Consider the following 17,660-nt stretch of genomic DNA (forward strand, 5'->3'; position numbering starts at 1 on the left):
GAGCTGCAGTGACCACTCTATACATATAAAGTACATTCTGCAGTATTGCGATAAGACGGTCAGTATCAAGTCGCAGCTTCAACCCGGCCAATTGTCAAGTACAAAAAAATCCCAGGAATTTGACGTCAGAAATAGGCGTCCCTGATGTAGTAATAAAAAGCGGGCCAGGACTCGAAACCGCGGCGGCTGATTGGGACGAAATCTGCACGTGACTTGATGGGCCCGGTATCTCCCCCCCAGGCGCCGTGATGACCCAGCAGAGTCAATCATCAAACCAAGTTTGCATCGAAAACCCTCAGCCATTGGCGCCCCCGAATCGACGTCCCCGAGCCAGCCAGCGACGCCGAGCCGCTCAATTCCTCAAAGACAACCCCCCACAGAACCCTCCCGTCTACGACATGGCCATCCTCCGTCACTCGATAGCGCCGCTCCGCGCGGTGCGATGCGCCCGCCAGCCCGCTGCTGCCGCCACCTTGCGCAGCTTCTCCGTCACCGCCCGCCAGCGCGGCGGCGCCGGCCACGGCAACGAGTCTCAGTTCGAGCCCCCCAGCGGCTGGCTCTGGGGCATCAAGCCCGGCGAGAAGCCCGAGCCCGAGGGCTGGGAGTGGCCCATGTACATCTTTTGCGGCAGCCTGGTCGTGGCCGGCGTGGCCCTGGCCTTTAAGCCCGACACAAGGTGAGTTTTTTGAACAGCGGGTGAAACGATTCCGCGCCGTGTGGCCAGTCCGAAAGCTCTGTTGAAAAATCGGCAACCGAATTTTGGACGGGTTGCTCGAAGTTGAGGGGAGCGTCGATCGGACGGCGCGGTGTGGAGGCGTGCCTAACCCTGCGTTATTTTGACCAAACGGCTGTTATATATACTAACTTGCTGCACAGCGTCTCTACATGGGCTCTTGAGGAGGCTCGCAGAAGATTAGAGGCCGAGGGTGTCCTGCCTGACCCCACGGCGTCTGAGAACAAGAAGTGAGAATTGGGTGTTGGGTTTTAGAGGGGGCATGGCATTCAGTTGAGGATTAGAGGCTGCTTTGGTCCCGGACTGCGCAGCCACAAGCACTGTATATGTTTTCGAGCTTTTGTTTTCCTTCGTATCGCAAAGACTTCAGTTCCATCAATGGTTTCAGATAGAATCATGATTTTTCTCACGCCTGCTGCACCTGGAACTTGTTGACTCGAAATTTGGTCTTAGACCCAACTCATCTTGAATTTCAGTCTATTGCTAATACCCCAAGTCTATATACAGCTTTGCTTTTTTTCCAGCCGCGTCCTCGTACGATTACTGAGGAGTAACATAGCTCCACTCGTGCTCGTAGTCACCGTACTGAATCTTCTCAATCCAGTCCTTCATCTGCAGGGCAATTTCGCCAGACTCCTCTGTGTCCTTGAGGCCGCAGTTGACCATCTTGCCCTTCCAGGAAATCTTGCGGACCGGGCTGACAATAGCAGCCGTGCCCGCGCCAAAAGCCTCGAGAAGGCGGCCCTCCTGGTCCGCATCGTACAGCTCCTGCATGGTGTACTTGCGCTCACTAATCTTCCAGCCGGCAGGCGCGAGGTGCTCCCTGGCCAGGCCGAGGATGGAGTCGCGGGTGACGCCCTCGAGGATGGTGCCATCGAGCGGCGCGGTGATGAGCTCCTTTTGACCGGTCGCCTTGTCCGTGATGGCGACAAACATGTTCATGGTGCCGACCTCGGTGACGTACTCCTCCTCGCCAAAGAGCCACAGGTTCTGCTGGAAGCCGCGGCTGGCGGCTTCCTGCTGGGGCACGATGCAGGGCGCGTAGTTGGCGCCGAGCTTCTTGTCGCCGACGCCGCCGGGCCAGGCGCGGACGGCGTAGTCGGTCGCCTCGAGGGCGACGGCCTTGAAGCCGGTGGGGTAGTAAGGGCCGACGGGGGAGGCGATAACGAAGAGGAGGGCGGAACCGGGGGTGCCGACGCCGAGCGTCTTTTGGGTGCCAATCATGGTCGGTCGCAGGTAGAGAGAGTAGCCGCGCTGGTCCGGGATGAAGCGCGACTCGAGCTGCGCAAACTTGGAGATGAGCTCAATCAGGCTCGCCGGGTCAAAGGTGGGCAGCGCGATGCGGGCCGAGGACTTGTTGAAGCGCTCCATGTTGCGGTCGGGGCGGAAGAGGCGGACGCGGCCGTTTTTGTCCTTGTACGCCTTCATGCCCTCGAAGCACTCAAAGGCGTAGTGCAGGACGCAACTAGCGGGGTCGAGGGAGAGGTTCTGGTACGGGACAATCTTCGGTTCCAACCATCCTTGCTCCAGGTTCCATTCAATGGCGAGCATGTGGTCTTTTTGGGGCGTGTGTCAGCTGTTGTGAACGGTGTTGCGTCGGCCGGGGGGGTGGCTTGTCCTACCTGTGAATTCCTTGCCAAATACGAGGTCCTCGGGTTTCCTCAGGGTCTTGGGGCTCTGCGTCTTGGTGATGCTCAGCTTGGAGGCATCAAGGCCACGAAGCTGCGCCGCCTGGCTGTAGAAACGGCCAATGGGCATGGCGCGCTGCATACGAGCAGCACCCAGCAAGGCGGAACGCATTCTGAGAGCGGACCGCATCGTGACGGGGTTTGTGTCGTTGCACGGGGTGGCTGGCTGTTTACCAGAATGTCCGTATCGGCAACGGCGAAGCGATTGACGAGATGGTGCGGCCGCTAGACAGTTTGGGATGGAGGGGGGGGACTGCGGGACAGAAATACTCGGGGGTGGAAGGTTGGCGGCCGATGTTTGGAAATAGCACGATGCGGTACCGGAGCCGCTTTGGTAGGGCGTACATTGTCCAGGGCGCCGGAGACGTGACAGTGAATCATTTTTAGCGGTTCCCGCTACTGAAAAGCCCGCCGCTACCCGCTGGAACCCTATCTCGGCCCCCGGCCCAGCGCTCCAGGTCTCGGCCTAAGAGCAAGAGCTCAGGTCCGATCTTGGGCCGCCCTGTCACAGATGGCCATTGGGGAAAGACGAAATATTATGTCGTTGTTGGTCTTACCAACTCATTGGAAAACCTAGGTTTCAGCCGTAGTCATTTCTCTTGGTGTGCAGGCTGCTTGCATGCTGCAGCCAAGGTTGTATGTAATAAGTACCTAGACTCAGGTACCTACATAGGCAGCCTGCGCCACACGTGGCACCAACAGCCGCCTGCGCCTCCAGGCGGCATTATTCCCAGCGCCATGCCATCGTCATTGTCACAAGTCACACATTGCATTTCGTCGATTCACCTCGCAATTTGCCGTAGTGCTGATAGCCTCCCCTCTTCAAATCCACAGCTTGATATTTCTCCAGATACCCATCGAGTTTCCATCTTGCGCGCCACAGTACCCAAGGACCGTGGCGAGGGCCTCCCCTGAGCGAGGCTCGTGATTGCGACCCGAAACCGACATGCTGTAATGCTCTACCCAGCCAAGCACACGACACAATGTTCTCCAACGCGCTCAAGTCCATCTCCGCTACAAACATCACAGGCAACTACACAATCTCTCCCAACGCAACCTCGACGGCCGGCCCGTGGCGCATCTACGATGCCAAGAAGAAGTCGACCGGCAAGCCTTATAGCGTCTTCGTCTTTGACAAGAAGTCGCTCGATGCCCAGGGCAACGCTCTGGGCCGCTCCGGCGCCAGCTCCTTCAAGAAAACAGTCGAGGAGGTTGTCGAGCGGCTGAAAAAGGAAGCTTCCAGTCTAGCCAAGCTGCGGCATCCCAACATCCTCGAGCTCGTCGAGCCGGTCGAGGAAACACGAGGCGGCGGCCTGCAGTTTGTGACGGAGCCCGTCACGGCGTCGCTGGCCAGCCTTTTGCAGGAAAAAGACGAGCAGGAACGGTCCGGCGGCCCGGGGGGGCGCTCCAGCCGCTATGTCACCGAGGACGCGGACGGCGTGCGGCGGCGGAGGGAGCTGGAGATTGATGAGCTCGAGATCCAAAAGGGTCTCTTGCAAATCAGCAAGGCTCTCGAATTCTTCCACGAGAACGCCGGTCTTGTTCATGGCAATCTCACGCCCGAGGCTATTCTCATCAACGCCAAGGTAGCCGACTCTGCTAGGCCATTTCCACCACAACAGCTAACAGTCAACAGTCGGATTGGAAGATGAGCGGGCTTTCCTTCTGCAGTCCTGTAGACGGCTCCAATAAGCCAACCTCGATACAAGGCATCAGCCTCCATGAAGTTCTCAACCTCGACCCTCGGCTACCCAAATACGTCCAACTAAACCTCGACTACACATCCCCCGACTTTGTCATGGACAACAACCTGACATCCTCCGCCGACATGTTCTCTCTGGGCTTGCTCGCCGTGGCCTTGTACAACTCCCCGCACCGATCGCCCCTCGAGAGCCACGGCAGCATTTCCACGTACAAGCGCCTCTTCTCCTCATCGGCCACTGTTCCCTCTGGGTCCAACGGCTTCCTGAGCTCGCGCCCGCTGCCAAAGGAACTCGCCAACCATGTGCTGCCGCGCTTGATTACGCGGCGGCCCGCGCAGCGCATGACGGCGCGCGAATTTCAAGAGAGCGAATATTTTGACAACATCCTCGTGTCGACCATTCGGTTCCTTGACTCCTTTCCGGCCAAGACGCCGAATGAAAAGTCACAATTCTTGCGCGGGTTGAACAAGGTGCTACCTTCGTTTCCCAAATCCGTCATGGAGAAGAAGATTCTGCCCGCCCTTTTAGACGAGCTCAAGGACAAAGATTTGCTGTCTCTCATTCTTCAAAATGTCTTCAAAATTGTCGACCTACTTCCCTCGGCGCGTCGGGCTTTTGGCGAGCGTGTTCGTCCAGCGCTCAAAGAGATATTTGTCACCAACGCAAAACAAGCACAAGAAAAGGACGGCGCTCGAGATGCTGGCCTCATGGTGTTTCTGGAGAATTTGGCCTCGGCGGCCAACAACTGTAATGGCAAAGAATTCAAAGACGGTAAGTTATGGACCAGTTTCACATGATGACCGCTAATTAGCTGGATCAGATATCCTGCCTGTCGTTGTTGCTGCCATTGAATGTCCTACACCTTCAATAGTCGACGCAGCTCTGCGCAGTCTCCCAGTCGTCCTACCGGCGCTCGACTTTAGCACCATCAAGAATGAGTTGTTCCCCATCGTCGCCGCCGTTTTCAGCAAGACCACGAGCTTGGCAATCAAGGTCCGCGGTCTGCAGTCGTTTGTTGTTCTCTGCGGTGGCTCCAATGATTCCTCTGCTGGCGATGACGGCCTCAGTGGCCTTGCCCAGGAAAAGAAGAAGGCGTCGTCGTCGACCGCGCTGGACAAGTACACAATGCAAGAAAAGATAGTGCCTCTCATCAAGGTCATCAAGACCAAGGAGCCCGCCGTCATGATGGCGTCCCTCGCTGTGCTCAGCATCGTCGGCGACATGGCCGACGCTGACTTTGTCGCTATGGACATTCTCCCGATCCTGTGGAGCATGAGCCTCGGCCCGCTGCTCAACCTCAAGCAGTTCCAGGCGTTTATGGCCCTCATCCGGACGCTCTCGCGCCGCGTCGAGGACGAGCAGACACGCAAGCTGCAGGAGCTCGCCGGCACGTCCAACGGCGCGACGGCAGCGCCCAACGAGGACTTTCTCGCCTTTGGCGGCGTCACCGGTACCGCATTTGACGGCAGCGGAGGCGCGAATGGTGCCACAGCCGACGACTTTGAGGCCCTTGTCAAGGGCAAGGCCGGCAGCAGTCCCAACCCAGGCAGCAACGGTTTCGCCAGCTGGGACGCGCCTCAGCCTAACCTTGGGGTCGCCGCCGCAGCCAAGTCCCCCGTGAGCCCGCAGACGCCCGCCTTTTCTTGGTCGACAAATGCGCCCGCCAGCCCAGCTGCCGGTCGCTCGTCCTTCTCACAGCAGCAGCAGGCCGGCTTCCGCACCGTCACGCCAGACTTGGCGCGCTTCGAGCCCATGGCGCCGTCCTCGACGCAGTACAGCCAGCCGCTGAAGCCCTCGCCGGCGTCTTCCTTTGTACAACCTGCCAGCACAACTTCGCACTCGATGTCGTCCTCTGTCAATTGGGCCGCCGCTGCCACCACGGCGAACCCCTGGTCGTCGACCAGCGGCGGCAGCTCTCCCAACTATGGTAACATGGGCACCGGCAGCATGGCGTCGTCCCTGGCTAGCCTGTCCATGAGCGGGCAGCAGCAGCCGCATCGTCCGGCGCTACCGACACAAACGTCGTCGTTTTCGCTGCCGCCACCGCCGGGAACTGGTTTCAGTAAACCCACGGCGTTTGGCGGCATACAGCCCAGCAGCACCTCGGCGTGGGCGAATAGCGGTAGTGGGAGTAGTATGGGTGGCATGATGGCGCAGCAGCAGCAGCAGCAGAGGACGTTGAGCGGTAGCAGCTTAGGCGGGATGAATGCGAGCGGGGCTGTCAATACCAATACCAATACCAATACGGCAGGGCAGTCCAAGGGTGGACTGTCCAAGTATCAAAGTCTGATATAGAGGAGAGCAAAAAGTTGGGAATTGTCAAGTTGTAGTCTTGCATATAACGACTTGAAGGAACTTTTATATCTACTAATACACATCAAAAGGCATTCTTGGTGCACATTTCTACGTCAACACTTTTGGTAGCTCGCCCGATGAGTTGCATGTACACAAGCCAGCTCTAGTGAATAGTCGATGACGAGCGACAGGGACAGAGTAGCCGACTCAGCCACGACGGAATGCCCCTTTGCTCTTTCTCGTCCGCTTGATGGAAGAGGTGTGGTACTTTTATTGTTTCGATGGGTGCGGAATTAGGTGCTTCCCCAACCTCATCATCCCAAAGCCTTACGAGGGAGCACATCACCCAAAACTATCAGCTTCTTCGAAATAGTACAAGAGCTAGGTACCAGCCTGTTTTCTATTTCTCAAGTCAAGAATGTGGTAAGAAAATCGTTAGGCTGCTCGGTAATTTTTTTATTTTTTTTTCGTTTTGTCGGACTCGATAGTGTGAGTCTGACTTGTGTGTACGAGACGGGCCGTGAATAGGCGATAGGTCTTGGTAGGGTGGTAACGGGTGAGCTTGTGGGTGGTCTCGGCAGCAACGCATATCAGATAACGTTGGGGGATTTTTGTCGAGTGAAACATGATGGCGATGCAAGACGGTCATGCAGCAATTTCTCGACAGTGTTGTCCAACTTGTAGACAAATATGGCAACGAGATGGCGTTTGGTTGCGTGATGTGCTCGCTTACCTGTTTTCAAGGTTGGCCCCGTGAGTTTTGCGCATGTTTGAGAAGCAAGGTTTTCTTGTTTGTTCCAATGCACTCGGCGAGCGAGGGGATTTTTCTCTTGCTGACGCCTGATGAGGCCCGTCATGGTGGCCTAATAATGAACACAAGTCTAGACCGGCGAGCCACACGCCACAGGCCACGGCACGGCAAAGTGTGTGTATGGGGGGGGCCGGGGGGATGTTCTGTTTTTGTGGCCATTTTGTCTCTTCTTTACAACTCTTGGTTTCCTACAGCTGCGGTCGTCCGTTTGCACCTCGCATCACGCTGCCGCCAACTTGGTCTCTCCTCCCCCCCCAAGTTGCTTGTGTTGATTGAGATTGGTGCCCTGTTTATTCAAACAAGTAGGCACCTTGTCCTTTCGATACGCTGCTTTCGGGCGGCGTCTGCGTGTGGTTCCTTCTTGGTCTGCAGGTAGACTCAAACGCCTAACCAGCTGGCGTCGACGTTGTATTATAAAAAAACAAAAGAAGCAAACGGCGGTTTCGCTTGGAATTTGAACGCTGGAGAGCGTGGCCGGCCGACTAGAAATTCTACATTCTGACAAATCGGCGGTGATTGAGAGCTTGCTTGTCGTCGCACGTCGCACGTCGCAGAAGCAGAAGCAGAAGCAGGCTCGCTCGCTCGCTCGCCCATCCCATACCATCTTATCCCATCACATATTCCCAGGTTGGCGAGTTAAAATTACCAAGTGGATGGGCAACGCAGTAACACACACACCACGTCCTAATAATAACAGGTAACCTCGCCTCTTTCTCTCCTCTCCTCTCCTCTCCTCTCCCCTCCTCGTTTCGCCAACTATTCGTTGCCCTTCTTTCTTCTTCCTTCTTCCTCTTCCTTCTTCCTTCTTCCTTCTTCCTCTCTCTCTTTCTCTGCCTTTTCCTGCAACTCGTTCTAACGTTTTTGTTTGCCACAGACAAGCATAGACAAGCAACAGGAAAACGAGGCTCAGCGAACCTGACAACGGCTCATCGGCCTGTGCTGAGACAAATACCAACCCTCGCCTGGCTATACTACCCGACTCGTCCAAACCTCCTCTTCTCCTGCTCGATACTACGCCATCCATCATTTTACCCCCATTTCTTGCACTCAATAGCAGACCATCGCGAAAACAGATATCAAGTCGTGTTAGAAACCCCGCATTCATCGTCATCGTCGTCGTGCTTCTCAGAATATTCGTCGACTACTACTTGGCCCGCCCACACCAAAGGAACACTGGCGGTTTGCCTATTCGCCTTATCAACTAACCCTTCTTCACCCCGACCACTTTTTATCACGGCCTGAGACTGTTTGGCACACAACACAAAACCCGACACCAGACTTCTTCTTTTTTTTTTTTGCCCTCTCAACTCATTCACACCATTCCGCTGCCCGGCAAAAAATTACGCCAAGTCTCGGACACCCGCGTTTGCACGAGTTCCCGACAGCTCTCGTGGGGCGAACTTGCTAACTTGGTCGACCGCCCGCAACTTCAGCTTCGCCATGAGCACCAAGCGTGCCGCCGCGAGGGGCGTCAAGCTGCCTCGTCGCGGGGCCCATGCCGACGCGCTCGACAAATTACCCCCTGAGCCAACGGTCGCGCAGCTCAATGACGCCGCCATTGAGGTGTCGCTCGCCGATCTCGAGGAACGCGTGGCCGACGTGCGTGACTCGTGGGAAACGGATTCGCTCTTTGAAGACACGTTTGAGGCTATTGCTGAGGAGAGCTCAGCTTCCTCGTCCACATCTACCAGTAAGCTCATTCTCCCGTTGAAAGCAAAAAAACGTTTGCCCCCCTGCTACATTTCCACATAATACTCTTTTACTTGCCACGCTCAAGACCCCCCCGGCTGACCCCCCCTGTACCAGACAGCAGCGATGCCTGCACGCCAGACGAGGCGAACCGCCTCCGCAGAGAGCTGCGCGAGCAGGGGCCCGCCGTCTTTTGCCAGCGGACCGTCGACGCCGGCCGCTACACGGCCAAGAAGCTGCTGACGGCCTTTGGCATTAAGCCGCCCGCCTTTCTCGAGGGCGAGCCCGACGTGTCGTACTACAGCCTGTTGTCGCTGGCCATTACTCGCGAGCTCTCCAAGCGCGCCAAGATTGCCCGCTACAATAGCGTCGAGGACGCGGTGCAGCTCATCGCCCGGAGCGCGCACATTGTCATCATCACCGGCGCCGGCATCTCAACGTCGCTCGGCATCCCCGACTTCCGCTCCAAGGGCACCGGCCTCTACGCCAAGCTCGCCCACCTCGGCCTCGGCGACCCGCAAGAGGTCTTTGACATTGACATCTTCAAGGAGGACCCCTCCGTCTTCTACTCGGTCGCCAAGGACATCCTCCCCGCCACGGAGCGCTACACCCCCACCCACGCCTTCATCGCCATGCTGCACCGCCGTGGCAAGCTCCTCACCAACTACTCACAGAATATTGACAACCTCGAGGTCAAGGCCGGCGTCCCCAAGGACAAGCTCATCCAGTGCCACGGCTCCTTTGGCACCGCCTCGTGCGTCCAGTGCGGCTTCCAAACCGCCGGCGAGGTCATCTTCCCGGATATCCGCGCCGGCGTCATCCCCAAGTGTCCCCGCTGCGCGCAGGCGGCCGTCGCCAGCCGCGCCTCCTCCTCGGCCAAACGCCGCCGCACCGCCGCCGCCGAGCGGAAGCGCCGCCGGTGGTCCGCCGACAGCTCCGAAGACGACAACGACGACAACAGCAACCACAACGGGTCCTACGACCTGCCCGGCACCGGCGTCATGAAGCCCGACATCACCTTCTTCGGCGAGGCCCTGCCCGACGAGTTCTCCCGCCGCCTGACGGAAAACGACCGCGACAAGGTCGACCTCGTCATCGTCATTGGCACCTCGCTCAAGGTGACGCCCGTCTCCGAAATCGTCAGCTGGCTGCCCTCGCACATTCCCCAAATATACGTCTCCCGCCAGCCCGTCACCCACATCAACTTTGACATTGACCTGCTCGGCGACTGCGACGTCGTCGTCGCCGAGCTCTGCCGCCGCCTCGGCTGGCCGCTCGACCACGAAATGGTCGTGCCCCCGGAACAGCCCATCCTCGTCCGCACCGAGCCCGGCTTTCCGAGCCAGCACACGTTTACGCTGCGCGTCCCCGATGGTCCCGAGGAGACCGGGGAAGCGAACAACAATGGAAAGCTAAAGGACAAAAGCACAAAGTTCATCACGTCATCCTCTACCTAAAATCTTCTGGCTTTGTTTTTTTGTTCTCCTTCTTTTTTTTTTTTTTGCAACGCATTTCATTGGCTGTTTCGTAGAGCGTCCTTCTATTCCCATCATCATATCTCGTCTTTCCATCTTGTTGGCATACACTGTTGTCCTTTTTTTTTCTTGTTTCTTTGCTCAGAATTGTTGCCAAAGCCGGGGGGGGGGGGACAGAACAGGGCGGGCCGTGTCCTTGGGTACTACTTTAATTTTTGAAAGGCCGATTGGAGGTTTTCTTGTCGACATTGCCATCATCAGAAGCTCTCTCACATGTAGAAATCACCATAATGAATACAATTTCATGATACTTCTCACCTTCCCTTTTGGACGCCCGAAGATGCACAACAAGGGTCACCATATTCGCAGTTCAAAATGGTGTTATCTACATGTAGAATTGTTTTTGAAGACATGTTCTTTAGTATGTTTTGTTTGTCTATCGAATATATACATGTCCCTTGGGAAAGAAGAAACCAGAGACTATTGTTGGGCTCCTCCAACAAGTCTTTTTACTCCGTACTCAACATGATGAAAATGATAATAAGAGAAGCCCCCTCTAATAAGGTAAAGATTGCAAACCGGTCATGAGTAGTACTGATACAAGCGCCTTACTACTCCGGTCTTTTTTTGTGTGTGTTCCCCCTCTTTAATTATTACTTGGTTCATTAGTCGCATTGGCTGCCGTCTCTTCTCGCTCATCAACCGATCGTCTGTCCGCCGGTTGCCACGCCCCAGCAACACCAGCCGCAATGAGACCCGCCATGACAGTGGCCCCGCCCAGCGCCGAGTTGGATCGCGATCTGTTGGACCTGGATCTGTTTCTCGACTCTGGGGTCGCCGGGTATTGGAAGCCATCCTCGCCCACCGGCGTCTGCGGAGCGTTGACCGAGTTGGAGCGCGAGCGAGACGGGCTACGCGAGTGAATCAGCATATTCTTGGGGTGCTTTATGACATACGCAATGGTGTTGATGCGACCGCCCTTATAGTTACGAAGAAAGGCGAGACTGTCGTGGACCTCGGCGAAAGGCTCCGGGTACCTGTCCCTCATTTCGTCGGAAGAAAGAGTCACGAAAGGAGTCTTGCTTGGGCGGCTCTTTAGGAAATTCGGAACCAGAGCGATAAACAACGAGTCGGGAATCAAGCGGATGATAACAGCGACGGGGATGGAGAGGAAGCCGAGAACTATTGCAATGGCCCACATGGTGGGCGACTGGTAGTCGGCAATCTGGAACGCGGCACCGCCGACAAAGATGATGAGGACCTGGCCACCACACATAATGGCGTTGATAATGATGAAGAACCAGTTCTTGCTCAAGCCTTCGAAGATGTTGAAGTTGTTGTCCAAGCGGCGGCTGTTCCATTGATTAAAGATTTGCATCCACACAAACGTGTTGAATACAAGAGTCGCCTGTTGGTCCTTGGGGGGGATGTCATTTGGCCCAGGCAGTGGGAGGATGCCCTTGGGGCTTCCATAGTACAGCACAAAGGTAATGACAAGCTGGTAGATGGCCTGTCCGATGATCATCTTCCACATGGTGGGGGAGATGATGGATGCGCCCTTTCGCTCGGGTTTGCGGTCGAGTACGCTCTCCTGAGGTGGGTCAGTCGCTAGAGCGAGAGCAGCAAGCGTGTCCATGATCAGGTTGACCCAAAGCAGTTGCACAGCGGACAAGACGGACTTTCCATCGCTGCTAGAGACGGCCGAGACAAAGGTGAGAACGACGGCGGTAATGTTGACAGTGAGCTGGAACTGCAGGAAGCGCTTCACCGCATCATTGACAGCACGACCCCATTTGAGGGCCTTGACAATGCTCGTAAAGTTGTCATCCATCAGAATAATAGCAGAAGCCTCCTTGGCGACCTCGGTACCGGCGATGCCCATGGAGAAGCCCACGTCGGCAGTTTTCAGGGCAGGCGCGTCATTGGTGCCGTCACCAGTGACAGCGACAATCTCGCCCATTTCCTTGAGGCGCTTGACGAGGATGCGTTTGTCTTCGGGGCTGGATCTGGCCAGGACGTGGAGCTTGGAAGCGATTTCGATCTGCTTCAGTTTTCCGAGGTTGCGGAACTCCGGTCCCTCCATCACCAAACTGTTGGGCTGGAGAATACCGGCTTCCTTGGCAATAGCTTGAGCAGTCAGCTTGTTATCACCAGTGACCATGCGCACCACAACACCGGCATGCTGACACCGCTTGACGGCGTCATATACACCATCGCGAAGAGGATCCTGGATACCAACAATACCAAGCCAAGTCATTTTCGTGAAGATGCTTTCAAAGACAACGTTGTTGTCGTCGTCGCGGCGAGCATCCCTGGGAGGCCACGCATCAAAGTCACGATAGCAGAGACCGATAGTACGGAGTGATCTGTTGGCGTAGCTTTCGATGACCCGACTTAAGGTCTGGACGTTGCTTTCAGTCATGAATGTGGTGGAGTCATCCTTGGCAGGGTCATGCAAGGTAGTCTTGCACTGAGCGAGCATGATTTCCGAGGCACCTTTCACGTAAAGTCTGAACTTGCCCTTGGGCAGCTGCACGATAATTCCCATGCATTTGCGGCCAGAGTCAAAGGGAATCATCTGGATAACGGTGGCGCTTTCGCGAACCTCAGCAACGGGGCCCATGCCCAAAAAGTCTCTAGCAAAGAGCAGGAGAGCCGCTTCAGTCTTGGAGCCGAGATATGTTTTCTTCCCCTCGAATTCGCTTTCATAGGCCGTTGAGTTGAGAGCAACCGATTTAAGCAGTAGCTCCTTGACAGGTTCGCTGAGCATACCAACGAACTGGGTAGGGGTGATGTCGGCGCTGGAGTCTTGGAACGATCCAGCGGGGGAGTCGGGTTCGCTGGAATCGCGCTGCTTCACTCCACCGAAGCGGTTGGTAGTTCCAACCGTGCCGGAAACAACTTGCATTTTGTTCTGCGTCAAAGTACCAGTCTTATCAGAGCAAATGCTGGTAGCGTTGCCCATGACCTCGCATGCTTTCAGATGGCGCACGAGGTTTGCATCCTTTAACATTCGGGTAGTGGCAAAGGCGAGCGCCAGAGTGACTGCCAAGGGAAGACCTTCGGGTACAGCAACAACGATAATTGTGACGACGACGATGAAGATTTCAAGGAACATTTGTCCTTTCTTGGCGGGAGTAAACGAGCTGTCAAGGCGGGGAAGACGGACAAGAAATTCGATGAAGAGGACAATAAACAGCAGTAGACCAGCAGCGCCACCAAGCTTCGCAATGTACGTGGCGATGACATTGAGCTTGGCTTGTAGCGGGGTCATCTCAGGATCTTCGTTGAGGGACATGAGAGTTTTGCCGTATGAAGAGTAGATACCAGTTGACGTGGCCATGTATGTACCCACACCCTCCATGATGCGGGAGCCGGACTGAATAAAGGGATCCATCTTCTTAAGGCTTTGATGGCCTTCAATGGCACTGAAGACTGTATCGCCAGGTCGCTTCGTGATGATGTCAGATTCTCCAGTCGTCTGAGATTCGTCGCATTTGATGTTGAAGCCATCGATCAAGACACCATCGACGGGGACGAGATCGCCTGGCTCGAGATGTATGACATCACCGGCCATGAGATCAAAAACGGAAACCTGTGTGGTTTTCCCACCGCGCACCACCTTGATAAGACGATCCTGCTTTTTCTTGTTCAACTTGGCAAACTGGCGTTCCTTGGAGTAATCGTTGAGGGAACCGACAATGACGACAATGGCAATGGCAACGATGATGGCGACACCCTCAACCCACTCAACGTTGGCCTCGCCAGGTTCATGCTTCTGACCAAAGGTCTGGTAGAGACCAACACCAAGCGAAATGACGGCAGCAATGGAGAGAAGAATTAGAACCTTGTCGTTGTAGGTGATCCACATGAGCTGAAGGAGTGATTTTCCCTGTTTGACGGGGAGACGGTTGTCGCGAAAGACGCGGTAGCGATCGACAAACTGTTCGTTAGCCTTGCTGGCTTTGCTGGCGCGGGTATCGGTTCGCTCAACGGTGGGGGGTGCAGAGCCCTCGGTGTTGAGTTTGGCGTTTTTGCTGGCAGCGGTGGCTTCGTCGAAGGAGACATGGCCGGTAAGATGAGTCTCGTCGGGGCTGAGGCCGGACTTGCGATCGGTGCGAAGACCCTTTTCGAGGCCGTGAAGGCCGCCGAGTTGGTGAAAGGCTGCGAGGCTCTTGGGGTTGAACATTTTGCCTAGCTGGCCGGGGGTGTAGGCAAAGGGATTGTTGTCGACCTCAAAATCCTTTTCAGTGCCGACATCGGGTTTCAAGGCGGTGTCATCCTTCATGATCTTCTCGTTGCTCAGCGATGAGGACTTGTACTTGTCAGTCTGGGTCGAATTGGAAGCGACTACCGTTGTTTCGCCATTTGAATGCAATGATCTGGTGGCGTCCTCAGATTCAAGTGAGTTTTGGCGAGGGCGGGCGTCAGCAGAGGGGACGGCGAGGAAGCCAGCACCGCGCTCGGTGAAGCCGAGGACGGGGCTGGAGACATTGTGCGGGCTGGTTGGGCGGCTGTCTCTGCTGTCAAACGAGATGTCGGTACGGAGATCGGGACGTCCGACGCGGTGTGTGTAGGTGGTGGGCTCGGCGGCCAGAGTGGTGGGAGAGGTGGTGTCGTCTTCGGGAGGTGAAGTGACGATTTGCGCCGGCGGTTGGCTGTCTGGGCCGTCGGTCATGTCGACGGCGCTGGCGGCGGGGCTGACGGCAGTGGTGTCGATTGTGATGGTAGGTCTGCGGCCAGAGTTATCATGTTAGCAAAACAGAGAGGGTGACGGTGAATTTATATGAAAAAGCTGGGAGGTAGCCAATGTGGCGAGTCGAGAGGGTACGCACGCTCTTCGCCTACCAACGGGCGGTGTTGGTGGTGGCTCGTTGTCACTTGGTTCGGGCATGGTGCGACTGAGTTTGCTGAAAAGAGGCTATGCAACTAGGCTGTCGGTTCTTGGTGGCGAGGGTCATTGGTTGGCAGAGAGCGAAGGCAGCAGAGAATACAAAGGCAGCGCGACAAGGAATGGAAGCAGGATGAAAAGGCCACCTGAGGGGATGCGAGAGAGGACAAGCAATATCGACAGACGGACGAAATCCTAGGCAGTCATGGTGACCAAGAGGTAGAGTGTAGTACAAGACGTGATGAGGTGGGAGCACAAGGACGGAGGTGTGTGAGAGTGGGAGGGCGAGTGTTGAAATGCAGAAAGCCAAGAGGCCAGAGGCGTAGCTTGTTATTGGCAGTGGAGATGGGCTGTGAAAGAGGCCCGGTGTAGTACAGACGGGGGGCGTGTGTGATGGTGGAGGGAGAGATGGGGCGGCCAGACGTTGAGGATAACTACCTAGTCGGCGGGAGGCGATGTGAGACTTGAGTGAGGAGAAGGCAAAGGGCCTGTGAGAGGTGGAGGAGAAGAGGTGACGGCGACGGAAAGCTTGTTTGATGGTTGCAGGCACCAATGTGATGGTGATGGTGAGGGTGGTGATGAATGATGGTGTACAAACGGAAGTGGTAACCTTGTGGAAGTGTGCCTATGGTGGTGGTACTAGTTAGCAAATTTCCAGGTACATGAGCCAGCGGCAAGGTCTGGTTCGGGTGTGCAGACGCTAGCCTCGCCATGCATGGGGGGGAGCTGCATGGCATGGCTTTTCTGTGGCGTTGTGCATTCTGCTCGTTGGCCCAACCCCAACGAGCAGCCTGCGCAGCCAAAGTACTGTACTTCCGAGTACTTTTTGGGGCCCGAAGCCCGCGTCAGAGTCGCTCCCATGGCGTGCGTTTATCCGCCACACACACGCACGCACACAAAGGGCAGCCAGGGCGTGCTTCGACCACCGCCTTCTTCTCCCCCCCCCCCAAGCACGAAAGTCTCTGGTGCAAACATCGGCGCGGTTGCGTAAGGCGACGCAGGCTCCCGCGTCTGTTACACCAGAGCCATAGCATAGTGCGTGGAAGCCCTTTGTGTGCTTGCCTGCATCAGATCGCCCCCCTCTCCCGGCCTTGCTGCTGTGCAGCCAGCGATTGGGCATCGCCGGCTTGGCTGCGAAGGGGGGTGGTGTGCGCGAACAGACTTCAGACGACTCGCTGGAGAGGTAGGAATAGCCATGGGGAGAGGGACGAGCCCGATTTCGAACAAGGGAATCATGCAAGGAAGGAAATTGATTGTGGATGGTACTTACACAATGGTCTCCTGTTGTCCTGTTGCTTGACAAAGAACCCCCCCCAGAAGTCACTCAACGCCGACTTGAGTCCACACTGGCCAGGTCGCCAGCGGTGCTCAAGGCGTCTATTGCACAATGCCCGACTGAACAAAAGAGAGGGCAGACAAGGTCGTCACTGCTTGCTTACCGTTGTCGCTTGGGAATGCATACGGATTCCTCTGCTGGTATATGCGTGGTCTTGAAAGTGGTTAGCTTTGTATCCTTCTTCGACCGATGCTGTGCGGGCAGGCAATGGCGTACTGTGTTTGGGATGTCGACACAACCTGAGTCCAACTTCAAGTTCTAACCTCGAACGATGACTATTCGCATGTTAGCTAGCTGTCTTGCCATGCGCCATGTGCTGTGCCATCTCTTGGACTGTATCCAGGTTGTTACTGGATGCGACGCAACGCCCTGGGGCAGAGCAATGCATCCGTGTAGCAACAAACTCGGAGAGAGCAAGATGGAAGTCAAGACTTACAAGTCTGTTCCGACGTTTGGTGCGATTTGATCGGACTGAGTCGAGGCGAGCCCCGTTAGCGCTTGTGAAAATGTAACGCTTATGCAACGGCGTCAAAGATGCATCGGGGCGCGCAATTTCGATTGTATCCATCCATGTACAGGACCTCGAGCAAGGATACTCGAATCGACTGTATGAGTGAAGGAGGAAGGCTAGTAGTGTAGCATCGAGGCACCCGTTTGACTTGCAAACGGACTCGATGCGGGGAAGCGTTGGGGGGACCGGCGACTTACAGATCAAGTATGCGTTGCAGTGAAGCACCAAAGACAATGCTATTAAAGTAAAAGTAGAAGGAAAAGCTTCAAAGAGGGAATTGATGGAAAGGGCGAATTATATTGAAGCTCAAGTTGTCGGATGATTTGATTGGAAAGGAAGAGTTCAGCTGGGAGAGTCGCAGATATATATATCCATCATGAGGGGGGGAGATTGGGAGTGCTTTCTCCTCGCCCACCACCCCGTCCCTTCATCACAGCATGCGGTAGATGCACCCTCCGCCGAGATAGGGACTATGTGAATAAGAGACGGGGGGGTCCATGTGATGCAAGCAACGATTGGGTAGGTCGA

General features: G+C 55.8%; 5 protein-coding genes across 5 annotated transcripts; 3 read left to right on the forward strand and 2 right to left on the reverse strand.

Annotated features, from left to right (window-relative positions):
- Window positions 1–248: 248 nt before the first annotated feature.
- CCM_04688 (uncharacterized protein) lies at window positions 249–680 on the forward strand (the record flags this gene model as incomplete). Its single annotated transcript, XM_006669835.1, has 1 exon — window positions 249–680. The coding sequence occupies one exon, from the start codon at window positions 249–251 to the stop codon at window positions 678–680; it is 432 nt and encodes a 143-aa protein (XP_006669898.1).
- A 593-nt stretch (window positions 681–1,273) lies between these two features.
- CCM_04689 (branched-chain amino acid aminotransferase, cytosolic) lies at window positions 1,274–2,533 on the reverse strand (the record flags this gene model as incomplete). Its single annotated transcript, XM_006669836.1, has 2 exons — window positions 1,274–2,289; window positions 2,356–2,533. 2 exons carry the CDS (start codon window positions 2,531–2,533, stop codon window positions 1,274–1,276), a joined length of 1,194 nt encoding a protein of 397 aa, XP_006669899.1.
- Window positions 2,534–3,404: 871 nt separating this feature from the next.
- On the forward strand, window positions 3,405–6,419 carry CCM_04690 (protein kinase domain-containing protein ppk32; the record flags this gene model as incomplete). The annotated part of the gene is made up of 3 exons (XM_006669837.1): window positions 3,405–4,007; window positions 4,058–4,895; window positions 4,936–6,419. 3 exons carry the CDS (start codon window positions 3,405–3,407, stop codon window positions 6,417–6,419), a joined length of 2,925 nt encoding a protein of 974 aa, XP_006669900.1.
- A 1,464-nt stretch (window positions 6,420–7,883) lies between these two features.
- Window positions 7,884–10,376, forward strand: CCM_04691 (histone deacetylase SIR2, putative; the record flags this gene model as incomplete). Its single annotated transcript, XM_006669838.1, has 4 exons — window positions 7,884–7,895; window positions 8,115–8,409; window positions 8,474–8,920; window positions 9,037–10,376. 4 exons carry the CDS (start codon window positions 7,884–7,886, stop codon window positions 10,374–10,376), a joined length of 2,094 nt encoding a protein of 697 aa, XP_006669901.1.
- Window positions 10,377–11,040: 664 nt separating this feature from the next.
- On the reverse strand, window positions 11,041–15,288 carry CCM_04692 (P-type calcium ATPase, putative; the record flags this gene model as incomplete). Its single annotated transcript, XM_006669839.1, has 3 exons — window positions 11,041–11,305; window positions 11,351–15,127; window positions 15,230–15,288. The coding sequence occupies 3 exons, from the start codon at window positions 15,286–15,288 to the stop codon at window positions 11,041–11,043; spliced, it is 4,101 nt and encodes a 1,366-aa protein (XP_006669902.1).
- Between the last annotated feature and the right edge of the window lie 2,372 nt (window positions 15,289–17,660).

Source organism: Cordyceps militaris, assembly GCF_000225605.1.
Source record: "Cordyceps militaris CM01 unplaced genomic scaffold CCM_S00003, whole genome shotgun sequence".
Taxonomy (NCBI): Eukaryota; Fungi; Ascomycota; class Sordariomycetes; order Hypocreales; family Cordycipitaceae; genus Cordyceps; species Cordyceps militaris.